The sequence below is a fragment of the Astatotilapia calliptera genome, chromosome 10 (assembly GCF_964374335.1).
Source record: "Astatotilapia calliptera chromosome 10, fAstCal68.1, whole genome shotgun sequence".
Classification (NCBI taxonomy): domain Eukaryota; kingdom Metazoa; phylum Chordata; class Actinopteri; order Cichliformes; family Cichlidae; genus Astatotilapia; species Astatotilapia calliptera.
This window is the reverse complement of record NC_137431.1, coordinates 18,080,875-18,106,687: the sequence shown is the minus strand read 5'-3', so window position 1 is coordinate 18,106,687 and position 25,813 is coordinate 18,080,875. Positions and strand designations below refer to the sequence as shown.

The following is a 25,813-nucleotide window of genomic DNA, read 5'->3' as shown; positions in this document are numbered from 1 at the left end:
CAAAATTTCATCAGCTGCTGAATATTTCATTTCCTTTTCACTTGCTCGGTCACTTGTTCACTGAAATTAGAAATTAGAGGCCAAGCAGCACAAATAGGAAAGCAACAGAAAGTTCAGAGAAAACAAAAAATATCCAGTCTGTGGGGAAACATATGCGGCAGCTGATGAAATTTTAAATAATTTCATAGTTTTACAGAAATTGTAAAAGTTTTGAACTGTGTTTTTATGATGCAGACAGTGCATACTATAGTTACTGTTACATTGTGTAGAGCACAGGTTTTCTATTAATTACAGTGCTTAAACCCCATTTCTCCACTTTTTGTACAAGTGTATAATCACTGTAATACATGTTCACACTCATGATGTTCTTAGGAGCAGAAGAGATGTTAAAGTGGAGCAAAAATGTTGCCAAATTAGCCCTTGCAGTGTGTGGTTTTGGGAAACTGATTGTGAACTAATGGAAATGACATTTCACGACAACTGTTGCTGAGGCAAAAAGAGAAAAACATGAAAGGAGTTCTGTACAGTACTTTAGCTCACCTTATGTGACATCTGTTCCAGGAAGTCACGTGTTTTAACCACCAGTACATGACAATACAGCAGTAGTGTTTGGTCTGTTCACGCTGTTGACAGGGTGATAAACTTCATAAACTTAATCACATTAAGAATAACTACTATTACTACTACTACAGGCTTAGCTGGCAATGTACTGCCGAGGTGCTACCAGCTTTGAAAATTATTTCAGCGGAAATAAGCACAAAAACATCTTAGGTAGTGTTTCACTTGGAAACTTTAAGTAAGACTATAACTTAACAGTTTAGCACTTTAGTTTAACAATACCTAAAGTTGTCTTGTTTTTTGTGTGTGCCAGGGAACCACTTCAAATTTGATATTGATATCACAACCAAATAAAAAGAGGCCCAGTAGCACTGATATCAATACTTTCAACTTCTTTGTTCTTCTGAGATGAATCATCACAAATTTGGAATTTCTGAAGACATTTTAATGGCCATTAAATCACTGTGATTTTTGTTTTCCAAAATAATGAGTTTACACAGCAAATCACCCTCTTTAGAGCTTTTCATGTATTTTGAAACTAGGTTGTTGTTTTTCTTTGAAGACCTGTAATGTAAATGTGTGTCTCTAATGCGCCCCTACGGGGTGACCGTGGCTCAGGGGGTTGGGAAGCGCATCTGTAACCGGAAGGTCGCCGGTTTGATCCCCGGGCTCTCTGTCCTGGTTGTTGTGTCCTTGGGCAAGACACTTTACCCTACTGGCAGAGGGGCCGATGGTGTAATATGGCAGCCTCGCTTCTGTCAGTCTGCCCCAGTGCAGCTGTGGCTACAACTGTAGCTTGCCTCCACCAGTGTGTGAATGTGAGAGTGAATGAATAGTGGCATTGTAAAGCGCTATGGATGTCTTGAAAAGCGCTATATAAATCCAATCCATTATTATTCTCTTAAGGTGCTTCTTCTGTAGTTCAAATGTGCTATAGCCTATAACACAGACGTGACAGCCAACACAAAAAGTAGTATACGCTTGAAGTATATTTTTTCATTTACAAAAACACACACAATCAATTTAACAGAGTGGATTAGATACTGAACTTAGAGGATAGAAACAACATATCAATCCTATCATGCTAGTACTGATCCGATACAAATACCAGCATTGGTATTGATACTAATGATATTTGGATCAATGTGCTCACCCTTACAGAGAAAAGGCATGGTATTGCTAATACCAGTGATATCACAATAGTTTTATATGAATTTATACTAGTATTATCACTGATGGTATGACAAAGCACTACTTGAAACCCACCTCTACTCTGCAAACAGTATATGGTGAGCTGAAGGCCCACATCCATTTAAGGAACTGATTTTCAGATAGTGTTCATCTGAATGTAGATAGTAAGGAGATACATGATATGCCCATTTTTTGGCTACTAGCTCTTTGAAAGTCACAAAAATACTACTTCGTGGCTGCCAAACTATATTATCTTTGCCATTTGTCAAAAATACAGAAAATCCACAAAAAATGACAAAAATTATGTGTTTAAAAAAAATTAATTAAAAAAAAAAAAAAGCCAGGCTGCTGGTAACAAAGTAACAAAGCCTAAAGACACGCCTCAAGAGTAAAATAGACCATTTGGTGATGCTTGTCTGACTCCTTTAAATAGAAAGGTATAGTGTGACCCAATTAAAAAAAATATCAGTTTGCATAACAACTATTAACCATTTCATTATTTTTATACATATGCATTTGTTTCAGCATAACCTCATAATCTACTATGAAGATATACAGTTAACTTTTGACAGTATCAGTTACTGTGTTTATGCCTGTCTGGGATTTGCAATGAACAAAAGAGGAGACAGGAAATTAAGAGTGTATTTCTATATTTATTCTTGATTTATGTTTCAGTTTCTATAATGCCATTCATTCGAACTAACATGACATCTTAAACTAACAGTTAAAAACAGCAGATCTGTTTATTCTTGAGTGACAAAACTTGAATAATACGTTGCTTTAAATAATTTATCGGCTGTGTTCATAATGTCTATCTCAGATAGTTTGGCAACGCCCTACTTTACAGAAAATACTTGGGATGAACTGTCAGCGCTGAATTTACAGTCGGCCTAATCAGTGTGATGAGAATCATGATCCACAGTTCTTGCATAGAAAACTTTGACAGAATTGCTGTTGCAATGATCAGAGTTTGAGCGATCTTTGAAAAAACTGCATGCCATTTTAAAGTGTGTAAAGTGCAGAAACAGACAGAGTAAGGCAGAAAGTCACGTCTAAAACAGAACACATCTATTGCTCTAATAAGATACTGATGGGGAGAGTTAAATGTTCATGGGTAGAGGGGAAAAAAAAGAGGTAGAGAGAGACGGTTATATGGTAACCAACAGGACAATTTGAACTGAAATGCACATATCAGCTGGGAGAAAAAGCTTTTTTCTTTCAGGAAATCATTATTGTCCAATCACCTCTGGGGTCTTAAAACGAAATATAGTAATCCTTAAATGTGATTCCTCGTAATGCTTACACGGAGCTTCGAACAATGTTGCTGCATTTCCACTGCTAATATAACAGCGTTTAAAACAGTTAAACCAAAGGCCTCCCTGAGTCTCCAAAGATCAAAGCTGATCATAAGTTTAGTAATAACTGGAAAAGTTCGACTCATGTTCACAATTCTCACTCGAGGCTCACGTTGATTGTCAGTCTCTCTGTCTTCAATCCAGCATTACTGGGCCTGTAGTTCTGATCACATCGCATCACATCTTAGGCATCGTCTTTGTATGAGCCAGACATACATTCATCAGCTACTGAGTCAGTACAGGTTAAATCCTTGTCTCTTTCCTCGGTTTCTCTTTCTTCACACTGGTCCAAGCATTTTTTGCTGTTCGACTCCTCCTTAATTTCCTCAACTTCTTCCTTCTTTTTTGTTTCCAGGAGTTTCCTCTCACTCTTTTCTCCAGCGATATGTTCCTCTAAGTCTGAGTCCCCACACTCCCCTGCTTCTTCTGACAAAGAGTACATCTCCCTCGAGCTTTCTGCTGCGCTTGATGAGGCTTCTTTGTTGCCCCTTTGGTGTTTCTGAAACAAACCAAAGTCAGATACATCTTTGGAGTTGCTTCTCCTCTGGCTTGACATTTCACCAGAGCTCTCATCAGAGACCAGGGACATGAATCCATTAGGTAGACCATTGGAGGCTTCAGGTGGCCTGGGTGCAGCTGTTGAACTGCCCAGCTTGAGGATGGATGTAGCGATTTTGAATCGATTAAATTTGCTTTTCATCTGGGTGCTCTGTGAGCAAGCAGAGACCTTGAGTGAGGAATTAGGGTACGCAAGGCTGGATTCCACTGAGCTGCCACTGGCCTTTGCCACATTTAAAGCTGACTTTCCTGTCTTCATCATTCCCATCACCTCATAACGGAAACTGGAGATATCTTGTTTCAGCTCCTAAAAAACAAAGAGCAGCTTGACTGTGAAATTTATAACTACTAGCTGTTGGTATCAGCAAAAACTGAGCTGTATTGATTTAGCTAAAAAAGCTATCTAGCTAGCTTTGTAACTAGTTAGCTAACTAGTTAGCTAGCTAGCTTTGACTCAAAAACAGTTATGAGACAAAGCAACACTATGTCTCTAAATGCCTGTAGTCTAGACTAATAATTGATGCATTATTTATCTTTGTATGATCATGGTTATGTCTGTTAAACTAAGAAAAACAGTCACAATGCCCTTCAAATACCTTTGAACTATGATGAAAATCTGGATTAGTGAGCACTTAAACCATCTCCTCATACATCCACATATATATTGTCTTATCATCATTATCTTGTCAGAAGATGACTGTTATTAGTTTGTCTGATGACTTCCAGGCATGTCCTTAAAGGATTTGCATTAACAGTCAACGCATTACAATAATGGAAAAAAAGATTAAATATAACCAAAATGCAAAAGAAAAATATACAAACATGATGATAAATAACATAACATGAATGTATAATGAATGAATGAATAACATGAATGTCATATTCATTCAAGAAGACTACCTTGAAGTTGTCTTCAGTCAAGCCTTCCTCTGTCTTGGCATCTCGAATCATGGCAGCCACATAACGTTTCACCAGGTTCCTCAGTACCTCCTACAATAATTAAAAAAAAATCTTGAACACAACAGATCTGAAACTTTATTCAATACAAACTTCAAATGAATGAGACAGGAAACAGACAAATGTGCTCCTCTACAATGAAAAGTGATTTAAATCCTACTGAGTTCAGTTGTTTGGCTGATTTTGTGAAACATCATAAAAGCTTTTTATGGAACGTCCGCTTCAGGGTGTCAGCCCTGCGTTGAACCTGCCCTGTGTGTATCCACCTCTCACCCTTTGACCCCCACCTCCCCTCCCCCCTTTTGTAAAAGTAATTAAGAAAATGAACAGATGAAAACTGAGTGCTGGAAACCTAAAAAGGCCAATTTGTGTCTGCCGCACACACTTACACAGACAGTGGTGAGAGACTGTAATTATTTTCAGCTTGCTTTCAAAGAGACTGCACTTACCTGGTACTGATGGTTTATCCTCAGGTTCTCTGCAGCTCGCCTCTACACAGACATCAGATGCCAGAGGTTGGTTAGAGAAAGAGTGGGAGATGAGTTAAAAAAAAACAAACCTAAAACATATTTTGTTTTTCTTCACAGTATCACACTTTTCTGTAAACTCTGCTATCTGTGAGGCTCGATATGTGTGTCTCCTGAGTGCTGCACCATCAAACACGAAAAAGTTTCCCTCTAAAATTAGGCTGCAATAAAGTGAAAATTCTACTTTCTACAGAAACTAACACTTATTTCACTGGGTTATTTCGTTTAGTGTCATACAAGACAAAGCAGAGCAGCAAATCTTGACTCTCTCTTATAAGTAAAGTTGCCTGATTATTTTTTAAATAAAATTCAGCTCAAGTCATGGAAATTCAGCTCTCAATCACCGCTATTATGCCTGGTCATATCAGGAAGCACTCTGGAAGCCATTCCTATACAACTCCAGACTTCAACATTATGAGTTCAAACAACTTTGTTTGTATAAGTACAAGTTACTCTCCACAGTAAAGCATATTTTACATCCATGGACCGAGAGGGTCCAAGAAAGATGTCCCTGCTCCAAAACTAAGACTTTCACCTTTGCCAGAAAGTTTTATGGTCAGGTGCAACAAACATTGAGCTTGTCACAAGAGGTACAAGTATGTCTGGAGGAGTGAAGGTAAGGCTTTCAAACCTAAGAACACTGTACCAGGCAAAAAGCGTGGTGACAGCATCATGCTCTGGGGCTGTTTTGCTACTCGTGGTACTGGTAATTGTACAAAGTGGGTGGAACAATGAAGGTGGAGAACCTCCAAATTTTACAATTACACGTAAAATCAGGAACTAGAATGTTGAAACTTGTACAATTGGGTTTTCCAACCAGACAATGATCCAAACACACATCAACTGGTTTTGGAGTTGATAAAACCTTGAATGGCCTTTGTAAAGTCATAAACCTCCAACCACAACTTATTTACAAAATATGAATTAGTATAACTGAATTTCTCAGTTATAAGTTAAAAAGATAACAGCAATAAAATCTTTCAGCTTATTATTCCTTATGTTCATTTTTTAAACCAACCAACCAACCCCCCTTTTCTCTCTCTGTATGTGAAAACCATACAAACACATTTTACACCAGCCTTACCCCAAGGGTACCAATGGTGTCAGGGCGCTTGGAGCTTGTCCTCCACACCTGCTTCTTGATCCAGCACATGAGGTACCAGAATGATTTGGGGCTGGGGATGATGTTGAAAGGAGCTGGCAGAGTACCCCCTTCTTCAAAATAACTCATCCACAGTTTTGTCCTTGCAAATTTCCACTCAATGTCTGCATGGTCCTGAAATCAGATTGAGGTATATTTGATAAGAATGAATGTTTTGGTTGAACTGTTACACATACGTTTGCAGTGTTTTTGATTAGTGCTCACAGCAATGTGCTGGTAGGAGTTGTTCATCATAGCTATGAGCATGTTGAGGAGGACCACCAATGAAATGATGTTGTAGGCCCCGAACATGTTGGCACCGACAAATTCAGTGAACTGGTGGTCAGCATCCACATTGGTCACATACAGGCTGATCAAACCAAAGATAGACCAGAAAAGAGACTGCAGGGTCTCAAATAATCTGCAAGACAACGTATGCGATGTAAGCCAAATTTGCTAAACAGTACAGATACATGCAGTAAATAAAATGTGTCCTTGCTAGTTGAAAATGTATTCAGTTGCAGGATGGTTTAAAAAAGACTGAAGGAACCCTTCACTTAGTGTTAATGAGATTCTGCTAATACACCAGCTTTTCTTAGCAACTGAAAATTTGACTGAGTTCCCACATTTTGTAACAAGTAACAGCGATATACACGAACGCACAGCTCTCTGATTCTTTGACACTCTCTCACACACAAGATCACACATTCACACTACTCGAGCAAGCAAGACAGGATTCATGCAAACTCACGTGGAGAAAGCGTTATTCTGATGCACACATCGGATGCCCTTACACTTTCCTTTCTCATCTGAAGCCTTAGTGTCATAGTAAAAGTACAGCTGGTTCAGGCCATTAGCGAAGGCGAGCAGAACCTGAAAAGAAATGCAGCGTGTGGGCGAAATTATGTAACTTCATTCACTACTTCTGTCACATATAATTTACTGTTCCACTTCTTGTCTTTGTTCTGCTCGTGCGCAAACATTTACCAGGCAGTAGATGAAGAGGAACTTCAGGATGTCGAGCAACATTCGCCCCAGAGAAATCTGCAGTGGCCCCAGGTGAGAGTTGGCCGTGAACAGTGAAATGAGGCGCAGGGAACTGAAAATGTTTGCAATGGCAAACACTGCTTCAGCAACTAGTGTCGGGTGCCACATTTCCCACTGGTTTCTGGGTTTACTTCCGCTGTACTGGATGAGCAAAAAAAGAAAAAGAAAAGATAACTTGAGCATAAAGAAAGGTCACAGCCTGTTTAGTCTATTGTCAACACTAGTGGTTACCTTAGTATAGGCTACAATCTTCAGGGAGATAGTGGCCAAGTACAGAGAGTTCATGACAAAGTCCATCAGGTTCCACCAGTCATGAACATAGTCTTGAAAACCACCATCCCACATTTGCTTGATCTCTGCCCAGATGAATCCTAGAAATTAGATTATAGAAAAACAGAGCATGTGTCCAGTATTAGCATTTTATATGATTGCATATTATTTTAAAAAATTGAGGACTGTAAAGATAAAAATACTCCTTATGTTCTCTTCAATCTGCAGCTACTGTAGCACCCCTGACTCAGGCTGGCTATTTTATTGACATGCCCTTTGAGGAGATGTGAGCTACTGTACATTAGCAAACAAACATGTCTACCAAATTTCATTATCACAGTTTACAATGTTCCCATGTTGACATTTACAGGCTGGCTCGAACACATGATGAAAGAGAGCTAAGGCTGCGGTAAATGCCATTCAATTTTGTATTTGATTATAAACCAAAGTACCGAACAGCTTAAAAAATCAAAAAAGCATTTTCACAATTCTACTTGACGGACACCCTCAGTCTCATGATATTTCAATGGATGCAACTGTCATTATTTTATCTGGATAAATAGAGGATGGAAGTCCCACTGAGATTAAAAATCTCCCTTTCAATGGACACATGGTATTTAACTCAAAACTAAAGAAAAGTAAGTTAACCTCATGGCAGTGCAGGAAAAGAAAAAAAAACAATCAGGAAGAATAATACATTATGCCTGAACTACAAACAGTTGATCAAAAAGCTACTTTCAGCTACTTCCTTATTCAGAAGCGGTCGCCACAGTGGGCATCTCTGCATGTTTGACTTGGCAGATTTTTTTGTGCTGGACACCCTTTCCAATACAACCCCCATTGGATTTGTTGGCTGTTGTTGAAGAGATTATTTTGGACCAAAGGTGATGGAAGGACTAAAGTCAATGCCTAAAGTCATGTTGGTAGCATGGCTAAAAAGTAAATAGTAAAAACTGTGGAGGGCAGAAAAGCATGTCAACAAGAAGCACTTAGTCACTGAGCTCAAAATCTGCTGCGATGCCCGAGGCAGGATGAAAAAATAACATTTTTATAGGCTTAATGTTCATTCAGCACTTTGATCCAGTTCTACTTTGTGTAGTATTTGGAGTCGATCAGCAACGAAAGAAAAATCACTTGTTCCCATTAACAATTGTAAAGTTTGGAAGTTTGGAAAGTTTGGATTTGACTTTTCCATAGAAACATCAGCTGAGGTGTATGGTTGTCATAGCAAGAGTAATTTAAACCCAATATTTAAAGATTTAGTGACATTAACTGACCACAAATAAGCTCTCTACTTTTTTACCTTCAGCAATTCACCAGTACATTCACCATCAGTACACTATCAAACAGTATAATCATCCTAATGCAGAGTACAAAACCACTGTACTCACCCAGTACCCAGGGCAGGATCATCCACTCCACAGCGGTGGGTGGAGGGCCCTGCCTGTCCTGCCTGTTCTGCTCCGTGATAACAATGTGCTGGGAGGCGAGGAGCAGCAGGAACAGAAAGGTCAGGTAGGACGCCGTGTGGCAGATGAACTTGATGAAGGGCTTGCGGATGAAGAGGCCATAGCGACTCTTGGGAGCGATGAGGTAGCAGAGAGCAAACACAGGGAAGAGGAGACCTATGAAGACACAGGTGACAAACTTTCCCGCCCAGTGACGCCGCCTCCAGCCAGGGAACTCATCATACCAGCGTGATGCCAAAAGCTGCTGACAGTTGGGCTGAGCTACAAACTTAAAGGGGGGATATAAGAAGGGATGGGGAGAGGTTTAAATGTTTCATCTATGCTGTTTGATTTTTTTGTTTTTAAATGGCTCAAAATAACTTTTATTACATTAGCTGTGTATAGCAGGCATATAGGCCTGCTTGGAAAAATCATCCTCAGCCTAAGACTATTTAAAGGTTTTACACCGACCATCATGCCCTTGTGTCAGTATCCTGGAATTAGTACCTGCAGCAAGCTTCAGTTAACGGAATACAAAAGACTGAGTAGGATGTGTTGGTGGTGTAGAAAATTGAAGGGTTATCATGTACACGCATGAGTATTTTAGACTGAAAAACATATTGGCTGTCTTACAGACCAAAAGGTGGCTTTAAGCAGGCAGGTGGGCCATCTCAAATATTTCTACATGTTTAAAAAAGAATGACTGCATAGGATTTTTCTGAGATTTTCTTAAAGCCCTGGTCTGAATATGATTGGAACTTAATTTAAAGACAAATACCTAACGTGACTGTGAATGCATGTGAGTGAGCAGAAATAAAATGTTCAGTAACGCTAAAATAGCGATGCATCAGAAAAGCAGATTAGCTTCAGTGCTTCTCGCCTGAGTGTAGGTATATGGAGGCATACCCGGTTAAAGCAAAACAAATTCTGCTACAAATGAGGGTTACATCATGAGCATGCATGCATATGCAAGCAAATTATGCAGGAGCACACAATGCTGTGAAAAATCCTGATGAGCTTCCATATCAGTATATCAAGTGTTGACCAGCACCGGCGGGTGCCAATTCACCAACTCTGCAGCCTCGTTTCCATGGGAACCACAGATCCTTATCTGTGTTGGGGTCTGAAGCAGAATGGCTCATATTTCCATACTTCAACTACAGTTTTACCTGAAAATGTGAGAGGAAATGCAGAGCAGAAGGATAGAAAGGGCTGAATTTTATGGATGAGAGGAGAAGAAGAAGTGGTATACTCGTTTTTTCTTCTTCTTTTTTTTAAACCAAATTTGAGAGCGGGATAAAGAGAAAGGGAAGACTGAATGAATGTGTGTGAGAGACAACGACACTGTATTTGAAGAATAAAGAGAAGAAAAAGTCCCAACTTTTTCTTTTCAGATGATTTCTTTGAGCACGGGCCTTACTGCAGTGAACCCATGGGTGCAGACTGAAGTAAAATAGAAATAGTAATAATGATAAAAAATAGAAAGTCTTAAATTCTACCACAGCTATAAATATAATTTACCACTATTTAAAAACCGCTTTTGTCACTTATTCATCAAACCTGCGTCATTTCAGGTCTTTAAAGTTCTGAGTGTTCCATTTATAAACAGAGGAATTTATTTTTAACTTGCATCTTTAATTAAACATCAGAACCTTAATCCTGATTAAGAACTGTAAACACTATTTCCTTGGGCTTCTTGACGTGTTGCGATAATCAGCACGATACATTAAACACTGGCAGTGATGGCGAGGCAGGAAATTATGCTAATTAACATGATATATAGGAAATCAATGTGAGTATTTACTCAACACGTGGGCTGAAATTAGAAAGTAATAAATGCCTGAGATTGAATTAAATTGTCTGATATAAACTAAAAGACTGCGTTCTAAGTAAGATGTTGCTGGCTATTTTATTTAAGAGCCAGGTTAAAAGAACAGGTTTTATTCTCTACAGAAAATCTCTCTGGCTGTACCTTTGATTGCTCTTAAATAAAAAAAAGTTCACCTTTCTATTGAAATATTGTACAGCCATTTCTCATCTGTCGCAGTCACTTACCAAAACCAGCCACAGTAAAGTGACATATTTGCTTTAAGTGGCTTTTTTGCACAGCTCAAACCATCCAAGTCCAGTTTGAAAAATGTCTCCTAGCAAACTGCCTATCACCAAGCCTAAAATGCCAGGAAAGTGCCTGTAACTGTGTGAGAGCTGTTGGTGCTTTCTAGCTCGGCAAAGACATGTTCCCCTGCAGCTCTACCGACATAAAAGAACTGCTGAAAGTTTTTTTTGTCGCTATCACAGACACACAGTGACAAGCAAACAGCATTCAGATGGGTGTAGGTTGAAATACAGGTTATATGAAATCCATTGTTTTGGTCCACTACTCTTTCAGAGTTGCAAGGGTAATTACATATCTAAAAATGTAAACATCTAATATCTGTCATTATAGTTAAAATGTGTGTATTATGGAAGATTTGAGTTTATAGAAGATTTTGGTGCACACTACAGTTACCTATCCATCATCTATGCAATACTGTGCAAAAGTCTTGAGCATTTCTTTATAATTTGCTGCTAAGTGGCTTTGAGTTCATCAGAAATCTTTGGCTCTTTTTTCAGTGCAGTCTTTGTACCTGACCACCTTCAAAGGAATATTTTGTTTGTTAAGCAACTTAACACTGAGCCACGAATCATTCAGCAATAAAAAAAATAGCTCATGATATTAAATAGTATATTGTGTAAACATAAGAGACAATTTAGCAAAGAAACAAATTTAAGTTGTATCTTTCACACTTTGTTACTAACAGTCTGTCAAAAACACATCACAACACAAAGATAAAACAGTTTGTAAAGTATAGTATTTTTCACCAACAAGATGCCAAAGAGATATTGTGTGCAGCGTGTCCTTAAAAAACTTCAGGAACCTGGGACAATTAAAGACAAAAGAAGAAGTGGGAGGTCTAAAAATCTATTTACAGTAGACACACAGTATCTGAAACTCATGTCCTTAAGAAACAAGAAAAAAAAATTCAAGTAAAGACCTGACAGAAAACCCAAGAGATCCATCTGGCCCCTCTGTTGATCCTACTACTGCAAACTTGTTAAACCTACATATGTGAGATACAATTATTGCTTCCCTTTATTTCTGAGTTTTACAAAGGCTGAACTTTTGGTCACAGCAAACTGACTTGTTAAATCAGATTCTTGCTCCTGGATCAGCTGAGCACAAATGTTTTTTTCCCTACACAACACTTACTACTCTTGGTGCAATTTAATTTCTACTTAATGGGGACATTAAGATGGCTTGAAAATCTGAATTGCAGTTTTTATGAGATATCACAAGGGGGCAACGTCAAACTACTGCATGTAAAATTGATGGGTTCCCCTCGGTGCCTCAGACAATTTTAAATATTAAAGAGACAGTCTGTTTATGTTTGTACTGTGATTTTTCAGTCTACTCACCTCACCTACATTTATACCAAGAATATCTGTATAAAATTTAAGTAATCAACATTTGAACGCTCCAGGGAGAGAAGATAATCTGCTCTTTAATGTTTATGGGTTACTGATCACATCTATCTGATTTGACCTCCTGCTGCATCAAAGCGCTGCCTGCCCTATGAGTTCAGCTCTTTAGACAGAAAACCTATGGAGATTTCTCTTCAAACTGTTATAAATGGCCTTTTTAAACCCTGGGAGCACATCAGCGCACAGAGCCAAAAACACACACAGATGCGAGGATAAATGCACAAATGTAAACAAGCCTATTTGCACTTTACACAAATGAGAAACGTCCTTCATTTTGTTCAGCCGAGGGTCAAAAACAGACTTTTAATGACTCCCATTCATAAACAGAAAGCACTATTTAAAAAAAAAAAAAGTCTTCCATGCAGACTGAGTGTCGTGATTATTGTGAGAGTTTTAAAAGGTTTTCAGATCAGAAACCAGTGTTTCAAAGCACTGAGCAGAGATCGCACCACAGACAATGAACACTCTAACTGCTCTCTGCATGTAAGTAAGTGTCCATTTAACCCTCAACACTTCACTGGGGGCAAAACTTTACGGATCATCTCTCGCAAACAAAAGGCATTTCCTATTAAGAACTCTGCTTATCTGTGTGCGTGTGTGCGCGCATAAATGTGCACTATACAGATGTGATTTTCTGATGTGAAGCAGCAGATGAAAATGTTTTTCAATGGCCGATTCATGCCATGTTTCCGTTTTCCAAACGAATGAGAAGTTTATTGAAGAAAAATCTCCCCAAATGAGGTTACAGTTTATTGAATATTGTCTTGCGCCTTAAATTCATGTAAAATCCTGTTTCATGTCTTTGCGAGATGACTCTGCCTCTTCTACACAACAAAAAGCACTACCTTCATAACTGCTGCATATACTCCTCAATCAAACAAGAAATCAGGCATAAAACAGAGTCCAAAATGAGTTAAAAATAACACAAAACACCTTACTGATCAGTTTTTCCACATGATAGTTTTTCTATCATAGCAAAATGAAAAGAAATCTGTCAGCTCTGCTCTTTGGGCTAAAGTTGTAAGAAATAAATGTCTAAAATTACGGAAGAAAAGCTGATAGCTCATTCCCCAGACTGTTCTGTAATTATAAAACACAAATTTGTCTTTTTTCTGTGAATCCATTGTAAATAAAGAAATTTCTCTAGTAGATAGGAACATTTAATCATTTATCTGTTACTAAATTACTTTGACGTAGCATAAATGACTGTGGGGGTGGTCTTTATTAGCTGGAAAACCTGTAAAATATATGAAAAGGTAGTTAAAAGTCCAAAATTAATGCGATGCTTCACATTTTCCAAGGCCGCCCAGTCGGCCAAATTGGAGTCTTTGGTGGATCAATTGTGGCCCCCGGGGCTTATGTTTGACACCCCTGTTCCAAGAGAACAAAAAAGTAACAGTGAAAGTATTAAATTTACTGAAATAGAAACTTTTCAGGCAGTTTTACAACAATAAGACTGCAAAGAGACAGCAACAAACTTCTTAATCAAATTACCACATGCTATAATAATTTCTCACAGACTGAGCATTTCCAATGACTTCATCTTGAAAGGATTCTTAACAACTCCAGGTGGCGAGGACATTTATCATTTGAAAAGGGCGACTGGGTGGATTGTTACTCTCATCCTTGACACTCTGCTCTCCATCAAAATGCTGGAGCGACTGAAAGCTGCTATAGATAGCCGATCCAAGAGAAGGGCACGTTGGGACTCGATAATTAAAACACTGCTGGGATGAGGAGATGCTAGGAGGCACAGTTGCGGCAAAAGCAGCGCGAGGCTTGTTTGTTTACAGTGTGTGCAGAGAAAGATTTACTGGCAACAGCAGAGGGGTTCGGTAAGATGACAGGGAACTGTCCATCATCATGTCCACCTGTGCACTCGCACGGCCCCAAACTGTCCTTCTGTGACTCAACATGCTCATCCGCCAGCCTGTTTGTTGATGCGCAACAACTGCATGGATGAAGGAGGAAAGAGCAGTGTCATAAAATGAGACTCCCCCAAAAGTGCATCATCTCTGACAGCCACGCAGGGCTCCCAGCTAAAGACAGCTGAATGAATTATTAGTCGCTCCTGGGAGGGATGCGTCTGCTTCTTCATCATTTCCTACCTCACCTTCATATGCAGCGTAACAATTCTGTTGTAGAAAATCGATTTAACCCCTTCTTCTTGCTTTTAGCCATCCCATAATTTAGCAAGTCACCGAAAAATCTCCTACATTCACCATCCCGACACTGGAAAGCGTGATCGGCTTTTGCATTAGCCTTTGGGTGTTACGGTAGCTTTTAACACTAACAGGAACATTCATAACGACATGGACCTAACCGAAGGGGAGTGCCACATTAATTAGAGACGAATGCTGAAGATTGAGCAGATGCAAAAATCCACAGATACACTTTACAAGAATTAAATCAACTTATTTGCATGTTTATTGTTTATGGCTCTACCCACCGGGGAAGGTTTTACATCCCAGTGGAAATAAAAGGATGAAATCAGCAGACCAGAAAACTGAATATTGTTTTGGAGTTACCACGTTTGGACCATTTCCACCACAATTATTTACATCCATTTGAATTGCAATGCAGCGCCTACAAAGCTGCTAAATAAAAGATCCCAATTTACTCCCTAGGAAATTCAAATCTGGACTGTGAATGTAATCAGTGTTTATATGGCATGTTTACAGCTCCTTCAAAAGCAGTTGCTCTGTATTAGACTTTCCAGATCGTACAGGGAAGGTGGATACATGTAATTAACAGTTCATTGTCTTTTCCTTTACTTAAAACCAGTGTTGGTCAAGTTACTTGAAAAAAGTAATCAGTAACTAATTACTGATTACTTCCCCAAAATAGTAATCCCGTTACTTTACTGATTACTTATTTCCAAAAGTAATTAATTACTTAGTTACTTTTTAAAAACCCGATTTACAACCTGAAGAGGTGATAAAGTGATAGATCTTTCAGCCCAATTCTACTTTTTCTACATAATCCATCATACAAAATGTAATCAAATGGAAAAGTCTCTTTTTTTAACTTGTTTTATCAGTTTTAATCTTTTAACTTTATGCATCAAGCAAAAATTTTATTATATGCAACATTCTCTGAGTTGAATAAATTAGTTTAACATTTAAACCTATTTTCTACACATTCCAGCACATAAAATAAAATATTGTTTGTGTTTACACTCACTCTTTCAAATAGATGCAAGTAAAACACAGCAGAAAATAAATAAAGTCAAAGACTCAGCGGTCCTGTTGCTCTATTTTTACCTGTAAAGCAGGACTAGGGTAGGCGGAGGTTTACCCTGGTGCAGGTGTGCCGCGGTCAGTTGAAGAATCCGCGAGTTTCTCTGTGAGTTTCCCATTACGTCGTTGCACACTCGGTGCTTCCTTGGAAGTTTAGGGGTTTTTTTCGCTGTAAAAAGAAGTTTTCTTCCCACGCACGATGGACGTTAATGTTTTTGTCACTTTTTATGGAATCAAACTCAAAGTAAGGTCAGTACTTCCACGCTTTAAACGCTGCACGCTCATACTCTCTCCCACAATCGATATATGATCCACTGTTGATCTGCACACAGCTGTTGTCACTAACGGCGCACTCGCTTACGTCACTGTCATGAGACATTCTCGCAAAAAATCACGGTTTTAGTAACGCAGTAACGCAGCGTTCCTACGGGAAAGTAACGGTAATCTAAATTACCGTTTTTGCAATAGTAATCCCTTACTTTACTTGTTACTTGAAAAAAGTAATCAGATTACAGTAACGCGTTACTGCCCATCTCTGCTTAAAACTGACCCTAACTCAAACCTAAACAATTAACATGAATGTTGAGCTAAATTTCTGACATGCTTTTTTAAGGGTATTAGCAAACATATTCAGTCTACAGCTACAATACAAACATGGATTTATTTATTAGATAGTTGCCTTGCAACTGTAATACTCTGGTTATTTAATCCGGGCATCTTCATTCCCATTTGTTATCTGTGTGAGCTGCCAAAGGGAAAACAGTTAAAAACCTTATAAGACCTTTGCACCTCATGTCATTAAACCCGAAGCTAATCTAACATAATTACAGCACTTCTCATCAGCTCACAGTGGCACAGACGAGACCACGTTGGCTTGGTTCAGCAAAACTCTCACATTTGGCAGGTTGACATTTTATTACAAAAATCTAAAAAACAAAAACAGCTATACAATAGATCACGAAGAAAACACTGTTAAGCAATGTGAAAGAAAGAAAAATACTAGTGGAAAACCTGCATGATTTCCTATTTTACACAGTTTGGAAGGCTACAGCTGTAATATTATAGTCTTATCTGACTCTCATTGGCCTTAAGGTAAAGGAGGGCACACTTGACTGAGATGCAGTGTTTGTGTGGGTGTGTGTGTGTCTGCAAAAGATCATTTTGTTGATATCTAACAGGATGACATTCTCTGCTTCCTTCCCCTTCCTGCAACCCCGGCAATGAAAAAACAAACAAGCAACCCATCTCATTGCCCATCTGGAATTTTACACATTACCATATGTCTGTGTATTAATGGTATAAATTAAACGTATGAAGGCCTGCCATATATCAAAATATGACACTCATGTCATACACCCACTTCGGTATTAGTATTTATTCAGAGGCTGAATATTACTATACTTTTCCCTGCTCCCTTATTTCCAACGGGTTGCCACAGCAGACGGCTTTTTACAAAAGATGCTCTTCCTGATGCAACCATCCGAATTATCTGGGCTGGGACCGGCACAGCAAGTTCGCCAGCTTGTGTCTCCTCCTGGTCTCAAACTGAGGCTCTTTCATGTTTAAGGTGAATGTGTTACCCACTACAGCATGGAGCCACATTACACATGCAATACAATGCAACCATTGCTGGATAATAATTTTACTTTGCACATACCTCTTTTTGGTGGTATTTGATAGCTAGCTTGAGTCTTGCCAGATCATTAGCGCCCTCCTCTTCCAATAAGCTGATATCATCTTTATAGTTGAGGATCATCTCCAGCTCTCTGGAGCTCCTTGTTTGGTCCAGGAGGTCTTTTGCAAACTGCTTACACTGCTGGGACAGCTCTTCATACTCAGATTTAAACTCATTCTCCACCTGGAAGCAAAAGGTGGAGTAGATTTAAAACAAACACTGTAGTGCTGAAGAGCAGGAGTACGTAAAATGTGAGTAAATATGTCAGGAAAAGCCTTGGGGATGTGAAACTCATTTTACATCATGGGACACATACAGATGATTTTGATCGTAAGTGGGCCAAACCAGCGAACCTCCCCTTTCTGTCAATGTGAACTCATCTAATTTTGTGTTTAATCCCATTACTAAAAGAAAAAGAAGGGCAAGTTTAGCAGTACGTCTCAGTTTATCTACATAAAACTAATAGAGCTGTAGTAAATGAAAGAAATCTGTCCGCACAAATAAATACGTTTTTTAAATTACAGAAAAAGTTTCTTGTAGTTAACTGCCTGGACATACTTCACATTCACTGAAAATGTCCTTTTTTGCTCCTGTGGACCCTTTGTAAAAAAAAAAAAATTTTTCTATATTAAATAGAGAAAAAAACAGGAACTTTCATGTGTTTAATGGTTATTGTTTATCTATTACTTAATAGTAATAGATAACTTTCTGCATCAGGAAATCTCTTACGTCTTGCTTATACACCTTTTATGGATCACCTCTATTAGCCATGTTCTCTTGGAGGAAAACAGTTGACCTATCTAACTAAAATGTCTGTAAATCGTAGAGCACATACAAAGATAACAGCATTTTATTATATTTTAGCTGGAGATATCAATAATATATATATATATATATATATATATATATATATATATATATATTATGTATGTGTGTGTATATATATATATATATATATATATATATATATATATTATGTATGTGTATATATATATCCATCCATTCGCTTCCGCTTATCCTTTTCAGGGTCGCGGGGGGCGCTGGAGCCTATCCCAGCAGTCATAGGGCGAGAGGCAGGGTACACCCTGGACAGGTCGCCAGTCTGTCGCAGGGCTAACACACAGGGACAGACAACCATTCACACTCACATTCACTCGCACATTCACACCTAGTGGCAATTTGGATTATCCAATTAACCTATCCCCACAAGTTGCATGTCTTTGGACGGTGGGAGGAAGCCGGAGTACCCGGAGAGAACCCACGCAAACACGGGGAGAACATGCAAACTCCACACAGAAAGACCCCGGCCTGATGGTGGAATTGAACTCAGAACCTTCTTGCTGTGCGGCAACAGTGCTAACCACCGTGCCACCGTGCTGCCTATATAATGTATATATTATATATATATATATATATATATATATACATATATTATATATATAATGTTTGTCCTCTACCCCCCCCCCCCCCCCCCCCCCCCACACACACACACAACTTTTGCACATGTCGAGGAGCGTGTCAGGTTACATTTCACTGTGTGTTATACTTGTATAACTATGCATGTGACAAATAAAGAACCTTGAACCTATTAAATATTAGATTCAACATAAGGGATTTATTTGAATTCTTATCTAATAAATTGAAAGGTCATTTTTTTGTTACACAGTCATATTATATAAAGTTTAAAAGGTTAATTAATATACATACTGTTGGTATTTCAGCTTCTCAGAATCAAATCTTACCAACTGATGCTCAAGCTCCACTATTAGCTGCCTCTCTTTCCCTCACCTTGCTGAGCTCCTGCAGCTCCCAGCTGAGCCTGAATGCAGTTAGGAAGGGGTCTTCGCTGGAGAGCGCAATTAGTGAGGGACTCGACAGTGCTTTGTAGATGTTGAGTCGTGAGCGCGAGTGCCGCAGGCTGTCCACATCCGAACTAGACACACACTCCACACAGTTGCAGCGCACCTGCAACATCAAACAAATTGTTGACGCATGGACACATTTTAATGAGGCTTCTCTGTGTTTAGCAATGGCTCATCTTCCAGTCTTGCAAATCAGCCGCTGTTCTGTCAAGGTATGATACTCAGACCTTCAAGGGACAACCTAACCTGTAGATGTATGTGCACATTTTTACATTTTATAGAAATACACCACCACATTGGATTTTAAATTAAACAAAGTGCATACTTTCAGCTTGGGTTTACCAATAGGATCACAGTAATAGTTCAGAAATTACAGCCATCTTTTTACACAGTGCCCCATTTTCAGATGCTTTGTCTTTAGTACTGAAAGGCATGCTCTGTTGGATAAATACCATGCAAATGACTTTGAAGAATCTCCCATTTATTTCTCTTGAGAAATGCTTGTTTTGCGTTTGTAGCACCCTTCGGGTCATTACCCATTTGCACTGTAAAGCATCATCCCATCAGTTTTGCAGCATTTGGCTGAATCTGAGCAGAGAGCAAAGCCCTGTACACTTCATCACAATTCATCCTGTTACGTCTATCAGCAGTCATACAATCAATAAACACTAGTAAACTGGCTCCACTGGCAGCCATACATGGTCATGTCATAAAAATGACTGCACCATGTTTGACAGATGATGTTCCTGCTTCGGTTCAGGACCTGCTTCTCTCCTTCTTTATTCTCCTGTCTTCCCATCATTCTGGCACAAGTGAATCGTAACTTTATCTCCTTTCAGAACTGTGCAGGCTTTCTTAAATTCTTTAGGAGAGGCTGTCTAACCTGGACTTGTTGTGTTTTTTAGACAGTGGTTTGCACCTTGTCTTAAAAACTCTCTATTTATCTCTGTCTTGATTGTTGACAGTGATTCTTCTGCCTCCTTAAGAGTATTTCTGACTTGGTTTGATGTTTTGAATTTGTTTTTCTTAACCATAATTCTCACTAATGCTGTCTTTTGGTGTTGTTAAGCTGGTCAGTGAACTCTTTCTTTTTAAGAATGTAACAGAGTGTTTATTTGGCCACACCAGCTAAAGTTTTACGATGTCTCTAATAGGTTTATTTTGTGTTTTCGGGTTAATGATAGCCTCTTTCACTCACATCAAGATCTCTGTGGACCTCATAGTGAGAATTCAAATTAAAACCTAATAAATTTAAGTTAATCTTGTAATCGAATCCATATATTTTATCTACTTACGTTTTCATGGAATAACCAGGAAACAGGCATCACCTGGTTATAAAACTGTTTATTACCCCAATGACTTCTGAGCCTCTGCAAATGGCTTTAATTACTTTTATGAAACCCTGCACTTCAAGCACATATTATGTTCGTTTTAGAATCCACTGTGGTGGTATACAGAAGAAAAAATCCATAATTTGTGTCTTTGAACCCACACTTTTATATGTGTAACTATGGTATCTTGCATAGAGATATTAGATATGGTTCACTCACCTCATGTGGCTGTGGCATAGACACACCTTTCTGCACCAGAAGCTTGATAATTTCATAGTTGTTGGTGTGTGCAGCAAGAATGATAGGAGTGATGTCAGGGGTGAAGTCAGAGAACTGCTTGTCCAGTAGGATCGGTGGAACCTTTGCAGGGAGATGAGAGAATGACAGCACATGTGAACAAAGCTGTCAAAGAAATACAATAGACGCTGACCTGCACAGTACCTGGGGCTTTTAGCTCCTGGAGGTAAAGATAGTTGAAATCCAAACAAGAAATTGTCCTCTTGGAAAAAGAAAAAATGCCTTACATATCAAGGCTTTAGTAAGGGGCACCAGTAACAGCAAAGCGAGATGCATCAGCGTTTAACACATTTCAGAGGGAATTATGCTCAGAGAGAAACTCATTCTACCTATCCCTCTTATCACCCACTCCAGCTAAGTCCTTTTTCAATTCCCATATCATTCAAGAAGGGGAATACAGGTGCGGGCAGCAGAGGAGTAAGCTGTGCCTTTTTAATTCTTTTAATTGAAGGCCTGTTATCTGATTCTGTGGTGAGGGAGAATGGGAGAAGAGAGAGAAGACAGCTCAAGAATGATTGGAGGGTAAACATGGAATAGGTAAGGACCTGCTTAGCAACTCAAGGCAGAATAATGGCAGATGGGACTATGACTTTCTGGTTTTACTGAAAGAGCTTTGCCAAGAATGCTAAAGAGACAAGCTTGAGAAGGCTTGGTCTAAACTTTAACAACACCGGGAAAATAGCAATGTAGTTGATATTTTACACCTTTTGAGTCTACAGACTGAGTTTTGTTTAAGCTGTCTTGCTGGTTCAATAAAACAAAAACAAAAAAACTGCATATATACAGAATTGCATAGGTAATTTAAATGCAGTTCATCCATGCCAACTCACAAGTGAGAAATTTGCCACACTGCCGAGCTAAGCTAATTAGCTTAAGATAAGGAGTTTATGCGTAGAAATGGTCTGTGGTGTATGGTAAATGTTAAATGTGACACTTACTATATATTGTGCCTTTCTGCCTCACTGATTCAGTCACACACATTCATACAGTGCTTGCCTTAGTCCATGCCTAAGCTCTTCTAGACAACATTCAGACACACACGGATACTCTGACGGATACATCAGGGGAAACTTGTCATTCATTACCTTGTCCAAAGATCACCTACCTGAGCCACAGCCACCCAGTGGCAAAAATGGTAGACCAGCATTATAAAATTTCATATAATTATGAGATTATAAAACCCACTTAAGTGGTAGTGACATTTAAAGTTATATCAACTTCTATTTATTTTTTTAAAACAGCATGTTACATTATAAACATTTTATATAAGATTAAGGTTTAGGGTTTTTCCTTGCTCAAAATGGGCCCATGGAGGGTATCACACTATTTGTAAGGTACTAAAAAATGATTCTATGATAGAAGAGTCCTGCATTATACAGAATTAATATAATATAAACCAGCAGTTATAGTGTCTTGGCTTTGCAGGGCAGTCGCAGCTACCTGAATTTAATTTATGTAAATTAAAATTACCTCAGAGTTATTACCTGCTCACTGTTTCTGCCAATCTAAACCCTTACAATCATAGTTAATTATATACTCAGTGTTTTTCCATTAAAACAGCAAAGGGCACTGTATGATAGTCTAACAAAACTCCTCATTTAAATCATGCCCTATAGATATATCTGCATTTTTCCCATTAGTTCTGATGTATTTTGATCTGTATGTGCTAACACTGACATACACTCAGGCGCCACTTTATTGGAAGCACCTTGCTTGTACTTGCTTGTATCTTTGTGGCACAGACCCAACAAGGTGCTGGAAACATTTCTCAGAGATCTTGGTCCATATTGGCAGCTGCTGCAGATTTGTCAGCTGCACCTGCACAAAGTCCCGTTCTGCCATATCCCAAAGGTGCTCTGTTGGATTGTAATCTGGTGACAGCGGAGAACAGCGAGTACTTCGAGCACAGGGAGCTCACTGTCACATCCAGGAAACCACTTTGAGATGATTTGTGTTTTACGACCAAGTGTGTTAACACTGATGTCGTAACGCAATGGATATGGTCAGCAACAAAACTCAGGTAAGCTGTTGTGTTTAAACAATGCTCAGGTGGCCCAAAGTGTGCCGAAAAAATATACCCCTCCCACACATTTATACCACCACCACTAACTAAGCCAGGTTGGAGCCATGCTTTGATGTCTTTTGCACCAAATTCTGCCTCTATCTGGGTTTAACATTCTATCAAATGTTAAAAAAGACATTTTCACCCATAGAAAAACCACTCACTGGATATTTTCTTTTTTCAGGCCGTTCTCTTTAAACCCTAGAGATGGCAGTGTGGGAAAATCCCAGTAGATTATCACTTGAAATACCAGCCAGTGTGGCACAAACAACAATGCCATATTCAAAGTCACTTAGATCATTTTTTTCCCCATTCTGATGCTCTATTTGGACTTCAGCAGCCTGCAGTGACCATGTCTATATGCCTAAATGCACGGGGCTGCTGCCATGTAGTTGGCTGATTACATATTCATGTTTAAAAACAGCTGAACACCTATATTTTAAAAAGATTTCTTTCTATCAAAAATACGTACACAAAAAAGAAAGTAAAAAAAGACCTAGACTCTTTGGTATTTGCAAAGCTAAATAAAGCTATTAAATCCTAAAAGACCAACTATAGGCATGACAGTATAAGTCACAGTTAAGACATGATCTGAGATGTTTTAAAAATATTTCACTTGCAAGCAGCCAAGCAGAAACAGAAATAGTAAGCCTTTGTCACCACTGCTCACTGAGGAACAAAGCATGAAGAATTGTTCTCCAGGGGTTTTGGTTCATTTTCTCCAAAATGTTTCATCATTCATATAGCATCCAAAAATCATTATATCACACAGGGACACTAATTACTTGGGTAGCTTACTCTCAGAGCAGTCACAGTGCAGCAGCAAGTCTAAAGCGTGGCACAGAGCCATGTCTAAGAGTCGCCACATTTCGCAGAGGTGGGTGATCTAATAAGCTACAGTATATATATTCTGTTCTCCATGTGGGAAGAGGTGGGACATCAAATAATCTACATCAAACAGCCTTGGCCTGTGCCCAAGCAAACTGATATATGTGAAACTATGGTAATTGCGGAGAAAGGAAAATAAAAAGCCCACTCTTCTGAGTAACACATATTTGTTACTCATAGGGAATCCACCATAAGCATATTGATTAAAAATACAACAATGGCATCTGCAGCAGCAGCAGAGTGTGCGGTTACTTTTGTTTTTACCGTGCTCTATTTTGAGCCTCCCTGCTGGTTTTCTACTGCCACCCGACATCATCACAAATGTTTAGATAGAACTGGTGTAAAAATGGGACACCGGGCGGTTTTTGAATTACACTGCGGAAAATAAGCTCAAGTCTCAGATTCAAGCGAGCATGAATGCATTTACTCCGCATCGTGCTCTGTGTTATGTAGGAAGGAGAAGGATTTCCTTCCATAAGCGCCCTTATATCGAAAGGCTGACGGAAAAAGACAAAGATGAAAAAAAAATAAAATAAAATAAAAACAAAACTCAAAACCACCCGAAGGTCATGCAACTGAGAAGCTGTGTGAAATCCATTGTTTGCCATTGACAGATGCATATCTGCTCTCAGAGGATAATACATGGAGCTATTTAAAAAGCTGATATCCATGCGGTCCTCAGCAGAAAACAAATAAGCCAAAACACTTGTGAGATTATTACAAACATGTCATTCAGACGGCTTAAAATAGAGAGACAAATATACACAATTCCAGCCAAGCGCAAAATGAATCTTGGTATTAATAAATCTCAGAGAAGACACTGGCAACAAATACGATGTGCTTTTTCCAAAGAGTTTTTTAATATAATCAATGCGCTTCTATTGGAGTGATATGGTGGCACTAGAGTGATCTGTTTTCACAGCCTACTCAGTGGATGGGAAAAAGCACTATCTTACAAAGGCAGTAAGATAAAGTGTTCCACCTGATTAATGTCACAGCTGAGCAGTTCAGACTGGAAATTTCATCCATTTGACAAACAATCCCAATCTCTCTCTTTGAGCTCACGCTGCCTTTCCCTGCTTATTATTTTCCCCTTTCCTTCCATTTTTCAACAATTGTTCAACTTAATTTTAACTTGAGCTTACTTCATTTATTAAAATTCTTATTGCAACAGGTTTAGAACAGGAGGAACATCTCTCCATCATTACTGCTCACAGGGAGAGGAAAAGAAGGACGTATGTGTGCATGTGAAAGCACACAGAGCAGTAAGTCAACAGAAACTAAAGCTCTACACATTTTGTTCCTGTTCATTACTATAAGTGGAGTATTAATGAATAGCGGTCCACAAACTAATGTGAAACCTTCCTAGAGTAAATAAGAGCAAACCTAAATTAAACAGTGTATTTTCTCTGAGTGAACTCAGTGCTCATTAAACCTCTCTCTCTGTAAGACTTGTTCCTTTTCCAAAACACAGAAGGCTTATGAAGCAGCTTTTTGGAGTGTCAGCTTTTGTTGTTGCCAGCAATACTGGGTCAGTTAATCTGGATGGTCTAAAAAGCTCCAGGCAACTGCATTCAGTTTATAAGCTATACAGTGAGTAGCAGTACTTTACTGGGACTGGCAATCACACTTTATCATTCAGTCACGAAAATCCCTGAGCTGCTGAATGTTGTTTTTAGATTTAAAACTAAAGTATCCAGAAATCCTTTACTGCCATTGGGTAGAAATTCAATAACAACCTTATATGTATCTATACGTAGTGTAATTCAAGCGGTTGGAGAGGAAGCTACTTCTGCACATACTCTTTGCTCCATCACTATTATTTAGAAACTCTTGAGTGTGGTGGGAGACTCTAGCCAATCACAGGGTTTTCAGAGAGAGCGCT

At 38.9% G+C, this 25,813-nt stretch overlaps 1 protein-coding gene across 2 annotated transcripts in view; it reads right to left on the bottom strand.

Moving 5' to 3' along the window:
- Positions 1-2,382: 2,382 nt before the first annotated feature.
- trpc4a (transient receptor potential cation channel, subfamily C, member 4a) overlaps positions 2,383-25,813 on the bottom strand; it is a 30,325-nt gene continuing 6,894 nt past the window's right edge. For both annotated transcript variants that reach the window (XM_080307130.1, XM_026181907.2), the window contains 12 exons: positions 20,901-21,041; positions 19,277-19,453; positions 17,471-17,671; positions 8,996-9,341; positions 7,566-7,705; positions 7,275-7,475; positions 7,039-7,160; positions 6,513-6,708; positions 6,231-6,422; positions 5,069-5,110; positions 4,563-4,652; positions 2,383-3,969 (listed from right to left, as the gene is read on the bottom strand). In XM_080307130.1, the coding sequence (XP_080163256.1) occupies positions 3,289-3,969; positions 4,563-4,652; positions 5,069-5,110; positions 6,231-6,422; positions 6,513-6,708; positions 7,039-7,160; positions 7,275-7,475; positions 7,566-7,705; positions 8,996-9,341; positions 17,471-17,671; positions 19,277-19,453; positions 20,901-21,041 (2,529 nt within the window). In that variant the 3' untranslated portion in view covers positions 2,383-3,288. The remainder of the gene's footprint in view (positions 3,970-4,562; positions 4,653-5,068; positions 5,111-6,230; positions 6,423-6,512; positions 6,709-7,038; positions 7,161-7,274; positions 7,476-7,565; positions 7,706-8,995; positions 9,342-17,470; positions 17,672-19,276; positions 19,454-20,900; positions 21,042-25,813) is intronic.